Raw genomic sequence first — 25,120 nt, forward strand, 5'->3', positions numbered from 1 at the left:
ATTGAGGGGCGTTTTCACAAAACTCGTTATCTACAAAATCTTGTTTTTTTCAAGAGAGCTCTTTTCTAAAATACACAACTGTATATACCGAGTTTTGAAAAATCTCTTTTATTTCAAGATCAATTTACTGATATACTTACCAACTTTAGCTTAATTCTGATAGCACCATTGGATTCTCCTGACCCAAAACCATAAGGATACGCTAAAACCTCAAAATCGAAAAAAATGTAGATAACGAGTTTTGTGAAAACGTCCCTCAATTATAAATTTCATGGCTATCAGTATTACATTAATAACTTTATTTAACTAATAAATTATGTTTTACATTAAGTTAAACCTTGATATTATAAAGCTTCACTTTGCAATGGTACATAAAAACTGGACAAATGAAGATTAAGTTAGCAGTGCATTTATTTTTGCAAGCTGAGCTTCTAGTTTTTCAATTTTCTGGAAAAGAAAAAGAAAAAGAGTTTAGTAAACGATTGGCTTACTATATAGTAATATATTTTAAACGATAAAATTACATAGCCTACAAAATTTATCACTAATGACACCAAATAAAGTTTAAGAACATTGAGCTAGTATTATAACTATAAAGGTCATGAACATACTAACTGGAGAAATAAAAAAGTGACAGGGAATTCATAGAATCCCAGTAATTGTGTGAAGCATGCATGCTCAATTGGGTGGTATTTAGGTTTTTAAATAATTGGTTCTCATTTAATATGAATATGATCGAATGTGAAATAAATTTAATGCAATTTATGTGTTAAATTATTACTGGTTTATTTTTTTCCTTTTTTCTTTATTGAATATATATACCATATAGGTACCTGTACAAGTATTATTTACACTGAAATTACTGCATTTCATCTGAATTGATTTGTTGGAGAGCCGTTAGTATGCATCTATGATACCAGAAATAGGGAATAAATTCTGCAAAATAGTAAGTCTATTCCTCTAGCAAACACCATATCAATGCAAGAGTCTGATCCGTTGCTAAGGAAGTCACGTCAGAATAGTGTGATGTAATTCACTGCCGTTGCTAAAGCAAGTGACATCAGTCCAAATGTTAAAACTTCCATAAAGTTCAATTCATTTCACCTTCGAGCATAAATTTTTCACGTTAAAAATAAACTCAAATAATCAGTAATACAAATGAATAGTCTAATATAATGCTAAACAATATTACTGCATGTTATTGAAACAATGACTTGAAAGAGAAAGTTTTAAGGGGAGAGCTACACCTTTATGAGGCAAGAATGACATTTATTATTATTCTTTAGAAAATACTTTTCTATTTTCTGTGGTGGAAGAATTTTTGACTATACATCTTGATTACACAAGTTTTAACACTGTGTCACTTCGGAATATGTATGATAAGACTTTCCTGTGTTAAACTTCAATGTACTGTACCTCGTTTACATGTTTCGACCTATTTATGGGTCATCTTCAGAACTGGTCGTTGTTGGTCTTGGCGCTTCACAGGAAACAGAACAAGAAGTGCCAAGACCAACACCACGGAGAAAATTACGAAATTGTATGTACCTATTATGCACTTAATTTATGAAAATATTTTATGGTACGGATTATCTGATTTTTTCGATTAACCATTTAGTACACCCCCTTTATTACCACGCATAATAGAGGTCCTACTGTAGTTCAAAATTAGAGAATAAAATGGGGACCAGTAAGACATAATATTAAATAACCGCCACATGTATAAAAGTCATTCAGTATTACTATTAGTAATAGTATTTCATTTAATGATGCTTTAAATTGCACAGATTATTCAGCGTTGGAATTCAACGTAGGCGAGAAATAGCTCAAAAAGAATTTACTTGGAACTCTCTAGCAGAGACAGAATTCTTTTAATGCCGTAAATCTACGATAGGCAGTTTTACTTTTCTTCTGGAGTAAGCCATGTTAAGAATTTTATCACTCCTGGTGGAGTTTGAACCTGTGAGTTTCGGATCCAATGGCAACTGCAAGACTACTTAGGGTCCCAAGACGACAGTATTGTGGTACTGTTAAAAGACAAAGTTACAAACTGCAAGACCAGAGAAAAGATAAGATGAGGAGAAACTACTGAATTTAAAAATGATCATTTTTGTACCGGTACCTGTTTATCTTCTTGATGCCGACGAGCTGCCTTAGCTTGAATATCACGTAAGAGTGCACGATATCGTTCCTCTAATTTTGTTGTTAGTGTTTCTAGTTCACGCTGCTTTTCCTCTCCCATGGTTACCACCAATTGTGCGTGCTTTGATTTCATTTTAAGTTGTAGTTCTTCCATCTAAAAATAAATTCATAACAATAAAGATAACAAAGAATGTAACATATGGAACAGTCATTACTTAGAATAAGGTAGATGAAAGCCTAATGAAAGTTACAATGGAGATAAAAGCAGTGTCAAATGCCGGTACTAAAATTCAATAATTACCAGTAACTCCTTTTCTTCTTTATTCATTGTATTTTGTACTTCGGTGACTTCAGAATAGTTAATCTTTAATGAATGAGTAGTTCGTAAATTCTTACCTCGATTTGGTGTCGTTCCTCCAGATACAGCAATTTCCTCTCGAAATGTTTTATTTTACTCTTGTACATCTCATTGTGAGTAACTGCTTTCTGAAGAAAGGTAATCTAAAACAACAATAAATAATGTCGTTCATTAATCGGTATTGTTATTTTTTGTTTAACACGAAAAAAAAATATAAGATATTACTTAGAAAACAATAATTAAAGTTCAATTACAGGTACTAATTTTAAAAACTTATTTGAATTTCTGTTGTAAAATTTAGTCTAAGCAAAATCTATAAATTTAATTTTATGTACTGTACATTGGTAAAACATTCAACAGTATGATAGTAAGCCTACTGGTATATCATAAATAAATTTGAATATCAGGGGTCTCGGAAGAATTAGAGACTAAAACCAAAAGAAGGAAATTAAATGAAGGGGATGAGATATTCACTTTACAACAAATACGACGAGCTCCTAGATTCAGTGTCCAAAATTGCGCTGTTTTGCAGGACATTACTGTAAACAAACTGTCTCACCAGATCAACCGTCGTATTTTATGGAATTTTAGCTATCATGGCACATTTCAAAGAAAGAAGTATTTTATTTGTCAAACAAATTGAAGTAGCTAATGATTGCGAAAGAGCATGTTTCAAAAGAGGAAGACTTTTGTTATCGTGTAATAAGTTATTACATGACGAAATCTTAGACGAAAATCTTTCAGCTCAGATGGAAGCAGTAGAATTTAGAGAAAGTCATATGCAGGAAAAACTATTCCCACCATAAAACGTAGGAATGGTTCCCTTATGATATTAGTCCATATGTCACCTAATGGGTTTGGAAATATACCAGTACCGGTACATTTCATAGAGATAATATGGGAAAAACAACGTATAAGGATATATTAATGTAACACCTGAAACAAAGTGCTGAAAAAATAGAGTTGCATAGTAATTAGGCTACATGTTTCAATTGATAACGACACTAAACATACTGTTGAAATCGTCAAGATCTGGCTGATTTGTAATGTTCCCCACCAACTAAAAACGCTACCTCAATCAGTGGATCTGAAATCTGGTATACCTGTGACCACGTTTGAAAATCAGGATCACAAAAAGCAAGAGTACCGGTAGGCCTACATCTATTTGGGAGCTCAAAAGAGTAGTAGCATAGGAATGGGCAAAAATCACTCCACAGAAGTACAGACCTAGAAATAAAATTTGGGCCACCTAAGTGCTTACTGAGCTTGCGCAGTATGTTTATAATTGGAACTTGAAAAATTCAGATGGCCCAAACTTTGTTTCTGGGTCTGTACAAGAATCTAGTCTTTTCTATGAAAACACGATGTGAAGATGCTATTAAGGCAACAAGACATGCTACAAAGTATTACGTTCGTGAAATTATTGATGTTGTATTGTAAATACACAGTAATTACTAAATGTACCGTATTGTAGCAAAATGAATTACTAGGTGTCACAGTAATGTGTTCATTTGTTGTAGCAACTTCTATTAGTTTTCTGCTTATTAAAGCCTTACATTCTAAAAGGTATTTCTTTATAATTTAATAACCAGAAACTATAAAATGATAAAGTAGCTATGGATAAATTATTACGTTCTGTAAGATTTGATATAGACTATAAGTAAATACTTACGGTGCAGAATAGCAGTGGAAGAATTGGTATTATATGTTTAAAAACTTCGTGGAATCTACAAAAACTAATGAAGAACACAGGTTTTTGCTGCTCAGTAATTATATTGCTCCCTCTGTATACGAGCATATCAGCGAAGTGCATACCACTCTGCTGGTATTGCAGTATTGGAATCTTTGTATGTTAAACTGAATAGTGAAATTTTTGCCAGGTAGCCTACCAACTTTATACTAGATGTCAGTTACAGGGTGAGTCCGTGGAGCAATATATTGAAGCATTAAAATTGTTAAGCAAAGACTGCAATTTCAAGGCTGTGTCAGCTGATCAAAATAAAAATGACTTTATACATGGTTCATTTATCAGTGATCTGTTATCACAGCACATAAGACAACGTCTACTTGAAAATTTAACGCTACCATTAGATGTTGCCATTAGTCAAGCCAGATCATTAGAAATAGCGGAACAAAATTCGAAATCTTTTATTGCCGTAAATCCGTCTGTTAGTGCTGTTTACTTACTTACTTAAAAATGGCTTTTAAGGAACCCGAAGGTTCATTGCCGCCCTCACATAAGCCTGCCATCGGTCCCTATCCTGTGCAAGATTAATCCAGTCTCTATCATCATATCCCACCTCCCTCAAATCCATTTTAATATTATCTTCCCATCTACGTCTCGGCCTCCCCAAAGGTTTTTTTCCCTCCGGTCTCCCAACTAACACTCTATATGCATTTCTTGATTCGCCCATACGTGCTACATGCCCTGCTCATCTCAAACGTCTGGATTTAATGTTCCTAATTATGTCAGGTGAAGAATACAATGCGTGCAGTTCTGCGTTGTGTAACTTTCTCATTCTCCTGTAACTTCATCCCTCTTAGCCCCAAATATTTTTCTAAGCACCTTATTCTCAAACACCCTTAACCCATGTTCCTCTCTCAGAGTGAGAGTCCAAGTTTCACAACCATACAGAAGAACCGGTAATATAACTGTTTTATAAATTCTAACTTTCAGATTTTTTGACAGCAGACTAGATGATAAAAGCTTCTCAACCGAATAATAACACGCATTTCTCATATTTATTCTGCGTTTAATTTCCTCCCGAGTGTCATTTATATTTGTTACTGTTGCTCCAAGATATTTGAATTTTTCCACCCCTTCGAAGGATAAATCTCCAATTTTTATATTTCCATTTCGTACAATATTCTGGTCACAAGACATAATCATATACTTTGTCTTTTCGGGATTTACTTCCAAACCGAACGCTTTACTTGCTTCAAGTAAAATTTCCGTGTTTTCCCTAATCGTTTGTGGATTTTCTCCTAACATTCACGTCATCCGCATAGACAAGAAGCTGATGTAACCCGTTCAATTCCAAACCCTGCCTGTTATCCTGAACTTTCCTAATAGCATATTCTAAAGCGAAGTTAAAAAGTAAAGGTGATAGTGCATCTACCTGCTTTAGCCCGCAGTGAATTGGAAAAGCATCAGATAGAAACTGACCTATACGGACTCTGCTGTATGTTTCACTGAGACACATTTTAATTAATCGAACTAGTTTCTTGGGAATACCAAATTCAATAAAAATATCATATAATACTTCCCTCTTAACTGAGTCATATGCCTTTTTGAAATCTATGAATAACTGATGTACTGTACCCTTATACTCCCATTTTTTCTCCATTATCTGTCGAATACAAAAAATCTGATCAATAGTCGATCTATTACGCCTAAAACCGCACTGATGATCCCTGTAGATAAGAATAAACAACTTTTAAACCATGAAAACTCCACTTACGGAGACGGACCTACTTCTGCAGCTATGAATATCCAGTGCTATTTTTGTGGTAGCGAAAAGCAAGCTAGAAATGCATCTGTACGAAATGTGTCTGATGAGACTGATGCATTAATGGATACAGGAAGTTCACCAAGTTTCATCAGTCTTGAATTTGCGTCTACTCATAAGTTTAAGATTTTACCAGCTCAAGGTCAGGCTTCTACATCTCTCCAACCTCATGTGAAAGGAGTGTGTATAGTAACACTACAATTAAAGGATCACACACATAATGCTGCTAGACTGCTAATTTTAAAAGACTTATATGCTGATGTAATTATTGGAGTATGACATTTTAAGACAGCATACTAGTCTCAATATTTCGTTGGTGGATCTAAAGATCCTCTTTCAGTATGCAGTTTAGTTACTGCTCTTGTCCCTCTAGCATCACTTTTTAATGCACTTACTTCTGATTGCGTTCCTATTGCCATAACATCTCAACGAAATTCAAACGAGCACAATGAATTCATAAAATGAGAAGTTAAAAAATTATCGGAGGGAAAGAAGAAAGTCGATCTCCATGGCGAGCACAGGTCTTAATCACTTCCAATGATAATCATAAAAGATGAATGATAATTAATTACCGGTAATCTCTGACAATTAACAGATTCACTCTTTTGGATGCGTATCTCCTCCTACCTCGATTAAAAGACGTTATAAGGAAAGTGAGTAAATATGAAATATTCAACACTATAGATCTGCGAAGTGCTGATCACCAGAGACCTATTCTGTTTAAAGATAAACTATATAAAGCTTTCGAGGTGTGTGGTCGATTATATCAGTTTTGTCGAATTCCCTTTTTGATGTAATGAATGGAGTAGCATGTTTCCAAAGAGCTATTGATGCCATTATTGAATCAGAAAATCTAAAGAACACATTTTCGTACTTAGACAATGTAACAATATGTGGGCGTACTCAGGAAGATAGAAGATATGATATTAATTTACAACGTTTTCTCAAAGCAGTAGATAAATTTCAACTGACACTAAATAAGAATAAATCTGTCTTCTCTACTAGACGTATCAATTTATTAGGCTATACAATTGAAAATAAAACTATCAAGCCAGATGCTGAATGACTTAGCCCTCTGTTAAATTTACCTCAACCTGGTGACAGTCACACTTTACGATGTGTGATGGGAATGTTTCTACATTATTCAGGGTGGATACCCAAATTTTCCGAAAAGGTACGACCTCTTATTCATATAAGACTTTTCCTATGACTCAAAATGCTGCACTTTCTTTTAAAAGTCTAAAACAGGAAGTTGCGGATTCAATTGTAACTTCTATTGACGAAGACTCCCCATTTACAATCAAAACAGATGCCTCTGATTTTGCTAGTGGAGCAACTTCGTCACAGCCAGGGAGATCAGTGGCTTTCTTCTCTAGAATTCTTTCTAAAACTGAATAGAAGCATTCCACTACAGAAAAAGAAGCGTATGCTATTGTCGAGGTCTTGCGTAAATGGAGACACTATCTCAAGGGTCGCTATTTTAAGCTGATAACCGACCAGAAATCAGTTATGTTCACATTTAATAATAGTACAAAGAACAAGATAAAGAATGAGAAGATTAAGAGATGGCAACTTGAACTGTTGTGCTATAAATATGATATAGTTTCCGGCCTGGACGAGAAAATGCAGCTGCTGATGCACTCTCCCATATATGTCCTGCTACAAAAGTGCCTGGAGACAAGCTATGAGCATTATATCAAGCACTCGTCTTTATCACTGGATAAGAAGTTGTTGTTGTTGTTTGTTGTTTTCTAATGCCAGGCGTTTGACAATAAAGTCATTTGACCTCTTGCACTCCAATATTTTTCAAAGATATTATCATGGCCAGCCACTGAAGCACAGATTTTGAGGTGTTCCGAATCCATTTCTTGATTTGAGTTGCACAATGGGCAGTTAGGGGACTGATATATTCCAATTCTATGCAGGTGTTTAGCCAAACAATCATGGCCTGATGCCAATCTAAATGCAGCTACAGACGAATTTCGTGGTAAATCGGGAATTAACTGTGGATTTTGATGCAGAGAGTTCCATTTTTTCCCTTGAGATTGTGTTATCAAATTTTGTTTGTTGAAGTCTAAGTATGTAGATTGAATAAATCTTTTCACAGAGTAATACGTAGATTTTGTAACAGGTCTGTAAGTAGCAGTGCTGCCCTTCTTTGCTAAAGCATCCGCATTCTCGTTTCCCAGGATTCCACAATGGGATGGTATCCATTGGAATACTGGATAAGAAGTAAAAACTTACCACACTAGCTTTATGATATTAAGAAAGTAACTGTGTCTTGCAATGTATGTGCGGAACTTAAACTTCCATTTTTTTAGACACAATGGAAAATTAATAAAGGCAACCTCACACTTTGAGCGATTAAATATAAACTTCAAGGGACCAATCTCTTCAACTACTAGAAATCGGTACCTTCTGACAGTTGTGGACGAATATTATAGATATCCCTTCGCATTTCCTTGCTCAGATATGAGCTTTGATAGTAACTTCATTTTTCTATATACACTTTTAACAATATATCACTGATTAAATGTTTACAACAACTTTTTTTCCATATTTGGTATGCCCTCTTACTTCCATTCGGATGGGTACATCCCTTATGTCGTTTGAATTGTAAGCTTTCTTAACAAGTCATGGTATAGCATCTGGTCGCATTACTCCGTATAATCATCAAGGCAAGGGCAAGCTGAAAGGTGCAATGGGATAATATGGAAAACTATTCTATTAGCTTTGAGAGACAGAAGTTGGATGTATCACAATGACAGACAATTCTCCGGATGCTCTTCATTAAATTAGATCATTGCTGTGCACTGCAACGAACCAGACTCCTCACGAACATACATTTATTCATTCCAGAACATTATCTTACGGTTTCTCTCTACCAACATGGCTAACAACACCTGGACCAGTGTTGTTAAAACGTAATGAGCGTCCTACAAAGTACTGCCCTTTGGGTGATGAGATAGAACTTCTAGGACCTGAGTATGCTCATGTCTGTGGGTGATACTGTCCACTAATTGCGACAGACGTCGACAACGACTTCAGTTAGTGGTCCATGTGAGTTACTATCATCTGTTTCCATACTAATTCCTGATCGTCCACAAGTGAACCACCGTTTTGTGGTGTGGTGTGTTCCGTGTGAGTTAAGCCTTATCAATAATGAGCTCTGAACTTAAACTGAGTCTGCATTCACTAAGTGCCAAAACACAATTAATGAAAATTGAAATATTAGCAAGCATACACTAAATCTATCCAGTAAGCAGTGACAACAAACATGTTCTTCGATTCTTCCATCTAGCAAGGAAATAAGAAATTAACTGATGTCCGGGGTAACTGTCCATCTGCTGCTACAGAACTTTCCCTTATTTATCAGAACAATATTATTATGACTTTGTAATTCAAGGCAAATTTCTTAAGGTATAACACTGAAGTGCAGGGTAGAACAAAATAACTCTTTTAAATACTTACTGTCTTATCATAGTGTTGTCTTGTGGTTTCGGTATTTTCTTCCAATTCTTTTCGAATTATCGCCACTTCTCTCTGCATGTTAGATGATTGCTCTTTCATTACACATTCTAACTGCAATATCTGGGTACATAAAAACCAAAATATTTCAGTTCTTTATACAGTATAAATAACATAAATATTTATTTCTACAGAACAAGTACAGTACAGAAAAATGAAATTAGGTTCATATTTTACATACTTATTGTGAAATTGTGCTTTTTATGACCACCCATATCAAAGTGCTTTCTTTTGGATTTAAAAATACTGTGCTACATTTACGAAAAATGTGACACTTATTTTAAAAGAAAATGTTTTGTGATAAATACATTAATGAAATTGTAATGTTATTCATATATTAGTCAGTACAGTCATCATGTTTAATTCATGAAAATTAGTTCATTTCTTAATTGGTCTCCATAATGAACCATGGAAAGAGTATTTTTAGTTTTGGGTTCAGGATGTCAGCCTGAATGTCTTCAAGCTGGTATTTATTTATTATTTTATACTTTATTAGCTTTTCTTCCTTTATCAGTTGGAAAATTTTATATTTATAATTCTTTAAGTATACTATATATCCCTTTATTTGTAGATAATAGCTGAAGCATTATTGATACTTTAAATAAATAAATAACTAAATAAATAAATCGACACTAAAAATATAAATATATATATTCTTATCGTATTGATAGCTTCTATATCTTGTTGCAGATCATATATATATTTGAATTGATTAGGATGCCGATATTTTAAATTCAAGATTTGGACGGCTATCAATATGATGATACTACTAAAACTGTAACCTAAATTTTTCTGGTAATTTTCACTTTTACAAGAATAATTGGCGCTAACATGTATAATGAACTGTCCTGAGACTGAAAAGCGAATTTTTTTTATTTTTATTTGTATGTCTATATGTTTGTTACCGGTACCTCTTCACATGATAATGACTGAACCAATTTCTACGAAAATTAGTATGTGAAATAAGTTAGGTCCCACTTAAATTTTAGGTTATATGGCATTCCATTCTTTAAAAGGGGGATTATAAGGGGACTGAAGTAAATAAATCGAAATATCTCGCTTATTATTGATTTTTTAGGATAACATTACATAACAAAAGTTTCTTTAAAAATGTTTCCGACAAGTTTTATTCTAAGCAAAATTCTAAATGAGACAGTAGAGCAAGTGGACAGCTTCATATACTTGGGGTGTACTATAAGCAGTAACATGACTGGTCAGTGCTTGTGTTCTTACCTCAGTAGATTTTACAGATAGCTGTTTGTTGAGAGAGACGATTGTCTTATGTTGATTCTGCACTTCAGTACAGTACTTTTTCTCTATCTCAGTTAATGTTTCCTGAAATGCTAATGTTTCCGTCTGAAAAAAAATATAAGATTTTAAAACCAAGTACCGGTAAATAAATAAAAATAAATACAAATACATTTATATAAAATTTTTAATTCATCTAGCCATACGTCACTATTATGGAGGGTGTATAATAGACAATGCTTAGTAATTATATTGCCTAAATGCATTAGACTTACTTGCAATCTATTGCTCCACTGAGAGTTTATGCTAGCCTGCTCTGCTTCGAGGATCTCTAGTCGTTGCATTAAACTCTGTACTGACTCCTCTAACTTATGATTCTTGTTTTGTGACTGTTGAAGGATCTCTAGTCGTTGAGTTAAAGTCTTTACTGACTCCTCTAACTTGTGATTCTTGTTTTGTGACTGTTGGAGGATCTCTAGTTGTTGCGTTAAACTCTGTACTGACTCCTCTAACTTATGATTCTTGTTTTGTGACTGTTGAAGGCGCTCAGATAATTTCATTATTTTGGCATCCATATCAGTCTGATATTGAGTAATAACTTCTTGATGTCTGGTTTCTAATGAAGCTTTGCTTTGCTCCAGTTCTGTTAACCTGAAATATATAACCAATAACAATTTAGTCATACCAGTATATTAATTATTCGTCGTCATCATCGTCATCATCATCATCATCATCATCATCATCATCATCATCATCATCATCTACATTCTATTAAATATTAAGAATTTTTAATTATTAGAATGTCCTCTGTATATGGGGCTGGCATGTTGCATGGTAAGATGCCTGACGTAACTGCCATCTTTAGGTATGATGTCATGCCTCCAATTGTATCAACATCAATAGAAGGATTGCCTCTTCTGCTCTAGACCACTGAGGACTTTCTCCTTGTTACCAGGGAGATGAGTTTCTTCATTATCCTCAAGAGAAATGGGTTTACTAATTACAGTAAAACCTGTCTATGGCAGAACATAATAGTTCCATAGAAAATTTTTCATCTTGGCAGGTTTCCTTCTTATAAAGAGCTACTTAAATTTTCATATAATTTAAGGAACATGCAAAGAAAATTTAAGCAACACATAAATATGAATTTTACGGCCAATACCTATTCAGAAGTCGTAATGGAACTTATCTCATCTGATGTTTAATGTAAATTATTTTTACGACGTTATGAATGGATCACCTTGTTCTACTTTTTTGGTAAATTTTATTTAAAATAAAACTAACAGAATGCATACTTAAAATCAGCACTTACCTATACTTCTGTACACCATTTAAATAAAATTATGCTGACATATTGAGTACATGGGACAAAAATGTTTTTGCGCAGTGCCTTCTCTGTAGTTGTGCCATTAACTTAAAAATAAATTCCCGTCTTATTCAAGAAATAACTAACCAATGGTTCTTTAAAATCATTCCGTTTCCTTGTTATGGAAGTTTTCTGCTTACAAAAGTCGTTTTCATGTATAAAATCATTTCATTCCGAGATTTTCTTTCCGTATCAACAGGTTTCTTTGTTGTAAAGGTTACATCATATACAGATTTTACTGTAGTCCCGATTCATTTTTATGAAACTAAAGTGTAATGTGTTTCTTTTACAGGTAATATAAACCATGCTTACTAAAGAGGAGAGAATAGTCATAGTTTGTGGACAGTTGAAAGGGTTAACCCATGCTCAGATTCTGGTGGTGTTTTTTGCGGAAACTTCATAAACTTGATCCATCAAGGGAAAATATCAGAATCTTGATGAACAAATTTCTCAGAATGGGATCTGTACTGGATGAAAAACGCTCAGGAAAACTAGTGACATCAGCAGAAACTGTGCGCAGCATACAGAACGCAATTGAACATAGTCTCGACACACAGGCCCAGCAGAGTGCTTGGCGTTTCCCAATCAACCATATGGAGAATTCTACACTTCATAAACGTATCTACCATATCTAGGTGCTGCATGCGCTTGAGGACGAAGACCATGCATCTCGGGAGACCATGTGTTACGATTTCCATGAGGCTTAAGGCATACGGTTGACTGGGATACACCAAGCTCTCTGCTGAGTCTGAGTGTTGAGGCCCGAAGGCTATGATCAATTGCGTCCTGTATGCTGAGCACAGTGTCTGTTGATGTCGCTGGTCTTCCTGAACATCTTTCATTCAGTACAGATTCCGTTCTGAGAAATTTGTTCATCAAGATCCTGATATTTGCCCTTGATGGACCAGGTTTGAGAGATTTCCACAAAAACACCATCTGCATCTGAGCATAGGTTAACCCTTTAAATAATCCACAAACTATGGCTAGTCTCTCTTCTTTAGTAAGCATGGTTTATATTACCTGTACAAGAAAAACGTTACACTTCAGTTTCATAGTTTCATAAAAATGGATATATATATATATATAAACTTGTCTGAGCCTCGAGAATAAAGTTACTGTATTATAAAATTAAATTTAAAAATTAGAATGTGACTGATAAGACTGATAAGGCATGTCTGAAGTACAACCAAACAATATGTTCCTCTCTTACTACCTATATTGCATATGAGATGACATTCATAGTAATCATACTTACTTAGTTTTTAATGATGTGATCTCTTCATATATATTTTTTAAACTGGTATTAGTGTCAGTATTTCCAGCAGACACTAAATTCTTATAACGGTTGACTTCTTGTTTGAGGAAATAATTCTCTTCCTAAAACATTTTAGACACCAGGATCAGAATACACAGTGCTTATAAAATATCCCCATAGCAATGTATTATTATTCCATACAATAAGTTTCCTAAGAGTTCGCCTAACCCCATTGTATGAAAAATAAGGTTTAATAAAACGTTAAACAAGCTGTCCCTGAAAAGCCATCCACATTATTCAAATAGGCAAACTAAATCACGCCATCAGAGATGAGTAAACATGCTGGTTTAATGACTTTTAATATTTAAAAGAAAATAAATCTTATTGAATATAACTTTCTTGATGAAAATGCATCCAACATGACATGTGAGCTGTATGAGTATACTACAGTATAACGACGGCGTTTCTGGGACACGTTGTACAGAGAATAGTAACAAATCCGTTAAATTATTTTGAAAGAAAAAAATAAATATGTAGAAGGACTAAGAGTCATAAACATGGCATGCCGAAAACAGTTTTTTCAATATCAGGGAGTAATAAAACATGTATCAAAATTTCAATTTGCACGTAATTGCAATACTTTGTACACTGAAAATGTACAATGTCATGTGTCTGCAAAATTCTAAAAAGTACGGTATATATCTCTTTCTTTTCTTTGTTTTTATAATTGTTACCTGAAGAGCCTTAATTATTGGAGGGAAGGACTTGGCAGTTCCGTGAAGGCCATGTTTTTTCTGCCGGAGGTTGTGTCCCTGTAAAAAAAATATAAGTAATATTCATGTCAAATATTTAATAAGATGTATCAGTGATAATATCGTAACAAATAGGTCTATAATATGGTAGGTTAAACTTAAAAGTGTATTGTGGCTGAGTCAGAAATAGTTTTTTTTTCACGGGTACATGGGTAAACCCCTGAATAATAAAAGGAATAAAAAATAAGTTTCTGTATAATTGTCATATTGAGAAAACTGTGTAGGTGACTTCCGAATTTAAATAGTTCGAAATGCAGATATTACCTTTGTTCTCTGCTCACTAAGGTACTCAAACCATTTGGCACTTCATTAGCACTGATGATAACAGTGGAGAATTTTCTGCCTGATAATATATTCTCTCTACAAAATTGGCAATGGAGAACTGTCCTTTATAAGTTACCTATACCAGTAACTCTTGGTTTTCTTATATATGAAATATCAGAAAACCGTTAGGTACATAAAATTATAGTGAGGAAGAAAAAAGGAAAAATGTATTATGGCTATGTAGGAATAACTGGAATACCAGTAAATCAGTTCATACAAGCAACATTTATTAATTATTGCTATTCTTTTATGAATGAACAATAATTCATTTAAACAAATGTGTTTAGGAATTAGTTGATGTTAGTCAACTGTCCGAAGACAGGTTTGAACCTCATACATTACACCAATAAGGCATCACTCATGAGGTCCATATTATTTTTGGGTGTATTATGTGGGAGTACAGAGCTCATAGAGTATTGTATTCCTTCCATTAGTAAACAAAACTTGGTCGGCATACATAAGTCCGACTCATTGTGATGTCCTGTACTTCTTAAAAAGAGAAATAAATGCACAGTTACTAAGTGTAGGTCAGTCTTCGTGAATCATCCTGTATAAATATAAAACTAGTAAGAAAATTAACCTAAAAATAATACACAATAAGACCATTTAAGCACATATATAAATAAATAAATACTGGTACATAAAGAGATAAATAAATAATAATTAAATAGATAAGTAAATACATAATACATGAACAAATAAATAAATACAAATAAATGAATATATAATATGAGAATTATTATTAATGCATGCTGAGAAAAACAGTAGAACAAATTGAAGAAAGGAGAAGAATATAGCGTAGTAATTAATGAAGGTGGTGATGATGTTGGAAGTGAAAGAAAGAGTAGAAGAAGCTATAGATACATGGATGAACTGTGTGAGTCTGATACAGAGAGGACTGTGAGATGAAGATAATATGGATCTCTAGATAAGGTTCAATAACTTGTTTCACAATGTATAACAGTACAATACTTTCATTATACTTTGTACGAAAAAGTAAAGGTAATCACTATTTGTAAGATCGAAAACTCACGTTTATGTAAAACGTTTTCTTTGTGTATTATCCTGCCTTTTGTACACTTCATAACGTGTAGACCTAATAGAAAGTAGTTGTCATATAACATACCAGTACTATGACAAATTATTCTTATACCATATGAAAGTAGCGGAACTAGTATATATATATATATATATATATATATATATGTATGTATTTCATTTCACCTGAGTCAAGTTATCCTGATGATCACAGAGATGAGTTTTCAGAGTTTGCTTGTAAACTTTTGTTCCATTTTCAGAAAGAAAATTATGTCTGAACTGTACACAATCTGTTTTCTTGGCAGGACATTGCGATCCATATAATGTAGTAAGATTTTTGTCAGTACACTTCAGTGTGTGCCACTGTTCATCGTCATCATCGTCAGAAGAAAGGTCACTCCATGAAGAACTATTACCACACTCCTGTAAAGATCAATTACTTTCCTGTATTAATTATTAATTACTTTAAAATCGATATAAATATTCTTGTATTATACATAACAAGTATTATAATTATTAGTTTTTACACTACACTTATTCAACTAGGCATTTTTATGGTGTAAATACTTTTTCACTTCACCACCACTACCATGAGCACCCGATACCATCACTACAGCTGCGCTGCCCCTACCCCCGCCACTGCCATCATCACCACCACCACCAACACACAATAATTATTTATCTTACTGTTCTAACTGCAGAATATACTTCATTCTTTTTAAACCATGAAACGCACTATTTAATTTCGCTTGTGTCATATTTTGTTTACGTTGTTCAACATCGAAATTGTTATAAAAAGTGTATCTCGTCATAATTTTGAGTGCTGAACTAAATATGACAACAAAAACTGTAAACTGGGCATTGCTTTTAAGTTACAGAGAAGATCTCATATTGGGGAGCTATTTCTAGAGCTCTGAAATTTCTGAACAATAAAGTAGAACTGTTATTGTAGCCTTACTGCTGCAGTAAACATGAGTTTATTTCGTTCCAGTTAGAATAGTGAGCAGAACTTCAAAACAGAAAGTGAGCTGCTCTAAGCAGCTCTGCATATCAATAGATTGACAGCAGCAATGAACATTAAATTCTCTTCTGAAGAATGGCGACTCTTTTCAATGACTCTTCTAAAGTCAGTTTAAAATGCTATACTCGTATTGCACAATGAGAATTTGATGCTTCCAATCTCTGTTGTTCATGCCATTGAGATAAAAGAAACATGTTGTTTTCTATGCAAATGAGACCATCATACAAAAGGTAGTCCTGGTTTCACCACAAATCAGTGCATGCAACAGATTCTGAGCCGCTGATAGATACTAGTAGGCCTGCGGTACTAGTTTTCTTTCATATCTGCTTATTAAAATGCCCCTCATGAAGCATTTCACAAAAGTACAGGACGAAAATGTATCAGCATTTATGTATGTAGATGAGATATTCTCAAGGTTTAGTATGGAAAGAAAACAAAAATAAGGATGTTTACTGTTTCAAAGATATGTCAATTATTTAAAAACGTTGTCCTTAGTAATGACACAAAAACCTTGTGACTTGTTTAAAATATTGTATATCCTTTTTCTAGGAAATCAAAAGCACGCAAGTTTATGAAACATGAGGAAAATCTCGTAACTTCATATGAATACTTTAGCTATGAAAAACAGAGACAAAGGTAAAGTCGGCCTAGGTGGTGCAGTCGGTACAGTGCTGGCTTCTGTGCCTGAGGTTGTAGGTTCGATCTCGGCCCAGGTCAATGACATTTAAGTGTCCTTAAATGCGACAGGTTCATGTCAGTAGATTTACTGGCACGTAAAAAAACTCCTGCAGGACAAAATTCTGGCACACCGGTGACACTGATATAATCTCGGCAGTTGCGAGCGTCGTTAAATAAAACATAATATTTTTTACAAAGGTAAATAGAATATTGCATATTCTCTAAATTCAGTACAAGTGAAAAGCAAAATGGTGTAATGTTTAACATGTATACAAACATAACTACATCCTATATGCATGCATTATGGAAAAATGGTAAATATTTTAACGTTTTTAACTAAAGCCAGTCTATCACATTAATACGGTATCTATTTTCGTTTTATCGCGTTGAATCTCACCTCCATAGTATATATACAACAAACTTATTTCAATTTTCATAACAAGGCATGACCCAAAATCTACTGAACATTGTTATTTAAGATACAAATAGTATTTACAATCAAATACAAGTCCATCTGATTAAGTCATTGAAAGCTTCTCCAGAATAAAAAATATTGTACCCTTGATTTTCGTAAATAACATAAACCTACGTTTTAAATGAGTATTATGGGTAGTGGTATGATTTATATTACAGTTGTGAATCCCTTCTTACTTACCTGTGATTGAGATTTTGTTGGCACATATTTATCGGAAAAAGAAAGGAGTGCTGTTTCTGATGGAGGCTCATCGAATGGAGCTGTAAGTTTTCCCATTTCTACTTGTCGACATAGCTCCAAAAGACATGCGTTACGCATCACTCGCTTATCTATTTGGTTTTGGCTAAGTTTCGTAAGCCATAGGCGAATCAGATGCACTTCTGTAATGTAAAAAGTAATTCATTAAATATTACCAACTTACAATTAAATATTATATTATATATGACATACTGACATTTTAGAGCTTTTAATTGGTTTTGGATTATGAATGTTTCACAGCTTTATCTTCCAATTTTTATACTAGAGTTGCCAGTAAGATTCTGTGCCTCATCACCTCAAAATTCCAGACAATGATAACAGTGAAATATTTCTTTGTATAGTTACAACATAACTTAAATTTCTCATAACTTTGCCATATTTTTGTGATAGATTCAACTTAAGATGAGTTAGTTTTATTTTTTAATACTTGCCCAAAGATTAAAGGCGATATTGGATGATTCCTAATAAAAGTAATGGGTTAGATGTGGTCTCATCCTTAAAAAATCACTTGAATATTGCAAGCTTATTCCTATTAGTTCAGTTCTATATACGGTGATTCAGAACTTATGTCATAGAAGAATAAGGTAGGTAGACAAAACAAACATTTTTCATTAAGCAATGTGTGTACTATCTCGCACCAATATGGCGCTGCACTTGTTTCAATGTTGTGGTTGGTAGGCAATCATTCATACAAGGGCCAGTAGCTTGACTCTGACCGAGCTCTCAATGAAAAACAACAGACAATGATGCTTGATAACTTGTACATTACAGAAGAGCTTCGAAATGACACCCACTTTCTCGTAAACAATACTCATATCATCGAAGCATTGACCCATTCACTGACGAAGCAGCTTTGACGTGGGATGGTATTTTTAACACACGCAACCAGTACATTTGGCAGCAAATAAATCCATATGCCATTGCAGTCAGATCTCATCAGATGCGATTTAGTGTCAATGTGGTGTGGCACCATTAATGATGCACTACTTGGTCCACATGTCATGCCAATCACTTAAGGGGAGAAAGTTACAGAGACTTTTTGGAAAATACCCTGCCCGTTTTATTGGAAGAGGTACCACTTGCAGTACATGCCAGGACATGTTCCAGCATGACGGAGCTCCTGCACACTTCAGTCTTATGGCAAGGCAATAGCTGATGGCAACATTTGATGATAGATTGACTGGTTATCAAGGTCCCATCCCATGGCCGCCAAGATCGCCAGACTTCCTGTGGGGACATCTAAAGATGCTAGTGCATGCCACACCTGTAGATCATGTCGATGACCTTCTTCATGAATTGTCGACATTTATAACACCATATAAGATCAGGCTGTAGTATTTTGGCGAGATACGTACGAGAATCTACCATGGAATAGGCATTCACCTCGAAAAAACCCAGTACTGCTGAAATCTCAAATAAGAGTGAGTAGTCAGCTTTCAGTAGCATTGTTCTTTAACCAACTTCTCCTCTGAAATGCCATGACGCTCACACTATGGCCACCTACAATTGCTAATATACATTTGTGATTCATCCGAGCCATCACTCAATGTCCGTACTGTTTGCACTTTTGCTCAGGCCTTTATGCTAGACAGCATGAAAAAATTCTTTTCCACAGCTGGTATGTTGAATCGCATTTTCATTAAACCTCAAATTTACTTCATATGAGAAGACAGAATAGGCAATAGAAAAAACACAGAACTAAAATGCAATTCAAATATAAATAAACACAAGTATTATTTACAAAGAATGTTAAAAGCTTCCTGCATCACTTACTTACAGCTACCCATATGCTGTGTAGACTACAGAATAACAGTACATCCCGTAAAAATAGCTACTGTACTGTATTATACAATATCTGTTCAAGAATCGTTGTCACCTATTTGTCCATGAAGGAAAAAAAAGGGAAATACCATTTAGAGAGTTGATGTTAAGAACCAAAGGTCGTATGCGTGCAAGGGTGTTCTTAAACTCCTCATCCAGTTTAAGTGCTGTTTGTTCGTCTGACTCCATGAGAATGAGACAATCAGTCCCTCGGACACTTTTCTGATGGTCTATGATAAGTCACAAGTCAGAATATAACAACTTTAATTAAATTATAAGTAGATGAAATTAAAGTGCTAATAACTTAAACACATCCACGGTTACAAAGTTAATACATAAAATACGCAAGTTTCAATATCTTATATTTTTTCTCTGTGCTGCATATGAAACACAATTAACGTTACTTGGCAACAGTAGAAAGTCTTTATTCGGGTAACAATGACTTACATTGTTAGGAAATTATTTCTTGGAAAAAATGTAAGCACTAGATCTTTCATTATGGTAACAGCAGATTTTATCTTTTAAATATTATTAAACACAGCTCCACCACTTTTATAAACTATCTTGCCGAAAAATCTTTCCCAGTAAAACGTATTTAAATAAATATATCAGACCACACAGATGTAAACATTCAGGTTATTGAAAAGTGACAAATCATTCATCGAATCCCTATAATTGCGTGAAATGTTTATGCTGTTCGTGATTGGGATTGTAAGGATATTTGAGATTTGGAATAAAAGTTTGATATTTTATTTTCATTTCTGTATATTTGAGATATCATAGCATAAGCACAAATGCTAGTTGTAAGTAGGACAAAGATAAATAATTGTGGAAAATTATACTATTGGAATTCATTTCAAATATATAATCTCTGTTTCACTTAACTTGCAAAAGCCTTTAAGCATTTGTGGAAAATAAGAAGAGTAAAAGAAACTGTAATTGACGTTAAAAGGTCCTAGTTTTTTAACACTTTCTAATGGAAGTTTCCAAGGAACCTAATGTAAGAAATGAAAGAAAATATTTTAAGTATAGCAATTTTATTACATAATATAAAAACTAATTACAATAAATATAATGCTTACACCATACAATCAAATCTACTCTTAACTGTTTTCCATTTTATCAGTGCCATTAAAATAAGCATGTACACATACGAGTAAGACTATGTCTACTGTTTTCTGGTGAAAGCTACCTATATCGGTAATACATACCGTAATTAGGTATATTCTGAAAGTTCTACAATTTAAAATGACATTTAATGTTGCTATGCAAGTTCCGGTTATAAATTGTTTACTTTCCTGACTGAAAAAGCTATCACATATTGTGCACATATTTAGCAATAGAAGCTATATTCTCTAGTCTCCTATCAGCAATAAAGTTATTGAATATTTCAGGTTCTTCATTACTACCGGAATCATTAAACTAAGCAAATTTATCAATTATTTTATTTTTAGTACCTATGCTACAGAAGCGGAGATGGTCTTTTATGTTATGGCATGGCATTGGTTTACTTCAAACTATTCTTCGTACGAAGTTACAACAGAGAAATCTTTCCTTTCCTCTCTTCTCCTTTATTTCCTTTCTGTATTTGTTTCTACCTTCATTTAATACCCTATTTACTTCCTTTGTTTATATCTTCCATTCCTCTTATTTTCTTTGTTTCGTTTTTAACTATTATATTATACATTACAATAATATATAACTGGAAATGGTACCAGCTTCATGTTGAAGATTAGTGAGCGTGATGTTTCCTATTAATTCGTAAAACTTGTTTCATATTTTAATACCCCAATTATATATCTAGACTATAAGTACCGTATAAAATAAAACTAGGCATATATTTTTCAGTACTGCAATTTTAAGAAGTGCTTTGGCTAAAAGATATGAATGTACATATAAAATAATAACTGACAGATAAAAAGTTCAGTTATTAAAACTTCCCATATAATTAACTATACTGTAGACAAAGTATTTTAGGTGAGAGAGAAGTAAAGGATTATAGATTAAACAGTAAAAATAATAAAAATGAAATGATACACGAAGATAAAAAGTACTCTAGCAATGCTATGGGCTCCTTCTAAAAACTGTTGCATGACAGCAAAATTTTGGCCCTTCAGAAAGATGACTATCAAAACTAAACGCAAGCGCAACAGAGATGAGATTTCTCATATGAACAGTTGCACACACTTTATTAGATCAGATCACAAAAGAAATGATATTTTACAGGAACTTGTGTTGGGTAAGTCTGTAGTCCAGATAACACACAGCGTGTCTCAGTTTATTTCTAAATAGAGCATTATTATTATTATTATTATTATTATTAATCCTACTTACTCGTTGTCAAACTTTCAGAACGGCCCCGAGGTTCACTCAGCCTCCTATAAAATTGAGTACCGGGTCCTTCCCGGGGGTAAAAGGCGGTCAGAACATGGTGCCAACCACACCACCTCATTCTAGTGCCGAGGTCATAGAAAGCATGGGCCTCTACCTCCATGCCCCCCCAAGTGCCTTCATGGCATGTTACAGGGATACCTTTACCTTTTTTAGTTATTAGTTATCCGTTATACAACAGTTTCTTTAAAATTCATTTTATTTGCGCTCTGTATGGATTAAATTGAATGCATACGTTTTACAGTTGAAGTTATAATTTTAATCTTCTGGACAATATTTATGCAAGTTGTATTCTCAGTGATTACATACATTCGTGCATCTTTAGATCCGTGCATTACCTTCTCCTTATTCCTCCCTCAATCATCACCCCTACAATGCATACAGTGAGAAGGAGTGCAAGATACAGCAAGAAGACAGAGCATATTGCTGTCTTCCCCTGCTTTAGATCATCAATCCAAGCACGCTCATTTGTAGAAACTGGTACCATCTCTTCTGTTTCTGATTCTTATTATTTCTGGCAAGACTGGAATGTATATTGCACAGGAAATGGCAGTGTGTGAAGTTCCCTTCTCTGAATACCACTACCAAGAGCTCAGTCTTGTTCACACCCTGCTCAATTGATACAATTTTTGTACTCTTTGTATGATGCTTCTTAGACATCCTACATACATTCCAATAACAATAAGTCTAGAGCTGATGTATATTTACTATGTTATAATACTCAACCTATGAGTGGCACTAAGTGTGATGTGGTTGAACCAGTGATTTAGTTGGGAAAATTTATTTACAGGAACTTACCTATCAATTTAACTATTATCAAATGGACTAATACTGGGTACCAGCTTTGGCATCTTCATGTCTGTGACAAACATACATTTTTATTTATCGAAATGGCGTTCTGGTGCATTCCAGCCCAACTGAACCACTGGTTTAACATGATGAAATATGGAATACAGAATGTACAGTATAATTATGAATCTGCGTATGTTCATTCCTTGTCTTTCAAGTCAATGACCTTCTGTTTAACATTATTTATTTAAATGTACTAATTTAAGTACAGTTAGGGTGATCAACTCTCCTGTATTTTCTAAGAACTGTATTTGAACTAATATTTTTGGATGCTCCTGGCTCCCGTATTGGTCTCCTAATCCTCCTGTATTTTTCTTTATCCATCATGATCGCCAATTTTTAATGTAATCTAATAATAATACTCGCGAAATATATTTATATATAAACTGACATTAATATCGATACAGTAGTTTAGTAGGTTCCAATGAATACAATTCAGTTCCGGTAATCTTGTAATCTTCGATGTTACTATATGCACATATGATTGTGAAGAGTTTTTTCTTTTTTTCAATTTGTATAGCAGGATAAAAAATTAAAATTTTCTGCAGCATCTTGTTGACAAATATCACGTTAGAACTAGGAAACAATGTATTTTTAAATATTATTGTACTCAATATTGCGATCTAAATAATATTTTTATTACAGTTACATTGATAATTTTTATAAATACAAACCATTCCATCAATTATTCCAGGCTTCACATCCCAAAAAAACTGCGCTAAAATTTGTCGTGACCAAGTTTCCCATATTTTTGTCATCAGAAGTTGGGCACCCTAAGCACAGTACAATTCACTTTTTATTGTAAGATAAACGATATTCACATTATAATCTGAAAGAAGTCTTATGATAGAAAATTATGACAAAAATATTCCTATTTTGAAACATAAATCCCAGCAAGATATTTTATACCAAAGGGCTACAAAAAAAAATTATACGTAAAAGAGAGAGAATAATGAGAACTTAATAGTGTATGGTCTCTGATTGACACTAATATGGAACTTCAATACTTTCGTAAATGTAAGAAGAAAACCACAAAATACGCTTAAAAAAAAAAGAGTATCAAAATATATATAGAACTATTTACATTATTAAAAATCATTGTTTCTTTTAATTTTTATATTCTGATTTATTTATTATTTCGTAAAGTTGCATGCAACAGAGTTCAAGAGAATATTGAAGTAAATAGAAGAGGAAACTGTATAGATGCTCACACTCTCACGCACATTCATAATTCCACAACTAGTGTAGGTAAAAATAATGAATTTTATTGTTATCTCGAAAGATCGATTTTAAGTCTTTAGTGTTCTGACTATAGTCTTGCATGTGTATTTACAATTTCGCCTAATAAGAGTAAAAGTATTATCAGCACTGTGTAGTACAGAAGAACATGTATAGCAGGTAATGCAATTCGTAGAGGTGCTCCAAAAGCAGAATACCCTACTGCATGGTCCGAGAAATAGTAATTCAATGTCAGGCAAAATGTACGTGATGGATATCAGGAAAGGCTGTTTAAAGTGTAATTTTTGCTTTTAAGGAACTCTACCTCTAAATAATCAAAAGATGAATTGTACAACTACTTTGGTAGTATAGAAAAACTCGGCATGTGAAAGTTCTATGAATTAAAATTTCATATTTCTAGCACACAATAAATGTGAATCGGTTTTAAGTGAATGTAATTGATAAATTAATTGGTTAAAAATGGTTTACTAGTTTGTGAACAAGAAGACGTGATTCAATTACAAAAGGAAAATATGCTTATGTTGAAATAACTTGCATTACAATGCGAGTGAAATAACCACAATTGCTTGCAAATCAAGATTTCAGGTATAACTCCCTGTAAAGTTAATTTGAATAATTTCGAGGGAAAAATTGTTCCGGGGCCGGGCATCGAACCCGGGACCTTTGGTTTAACGTACCAACGCTCTACCAACTGAGCTACCCGGAAACTCTACCTGACACCGATCCAATATTTCCCTCTATATCCACAGACCTCAAAGTGGGCTGACAACAGTCAAGCAACCAACTTCGAGTGCACGGAGTTAGTGTG

The 25,120-nt window shown here is 33.8% G+C and overlaps 1 protein-coding gene across 1 annotated transcript; it reads right to left on the reverse strand.

The window, feature by feature from the left end:
• Positions 1–276: 276 nt before the first annotated feature.
• On the reverse strand, positions 277–25,111 carry LOC138701820 (putative leucine-rich repeat-containing protein DDB_G0290503). The gene is made up of 10 exons (XM_069829099.1): positions 17,935–25,111; positions 15,767–16,003; positions 14,141–14,218; positions 13,407–13,528; positions 11,061–11,436; positions 10,771–10,893; positions 9,481–9,600; positions 2,539–2,643; positions 2,123–2,296; positions 277–447 (listed from the first exon to the last, which is right to left on the reverse strand). Exons 1-10 carry the CDS (start codon positions 18,070–18,072, stop codon positions 394–396), a joined length of 1,527 nt encoding a protein of 508 aa, XP_069685200.1. The 5' UTR covers positions 18,073–25,111; the 3' UTR covers positions 277–393.
• Positions 25,112–25,120: the final 9 nt, after the last annotated feature.

This window comes from Periplaneta americana, chromosome 6, assembly GCF_040183065.1.
Source record: "Periplaneta americana isolate PAMFEO1 chromosome 6, P.americana_PAMFEO1_priV1, whole genome shotgun sequence".
In the NCBI taxonomy this organism is placed as follows: Eukaryota; Metazoa; Arthropoda; class Insecta; order Blattodea; family Blattidae; genus Periplaneta; species Periplaneta americana.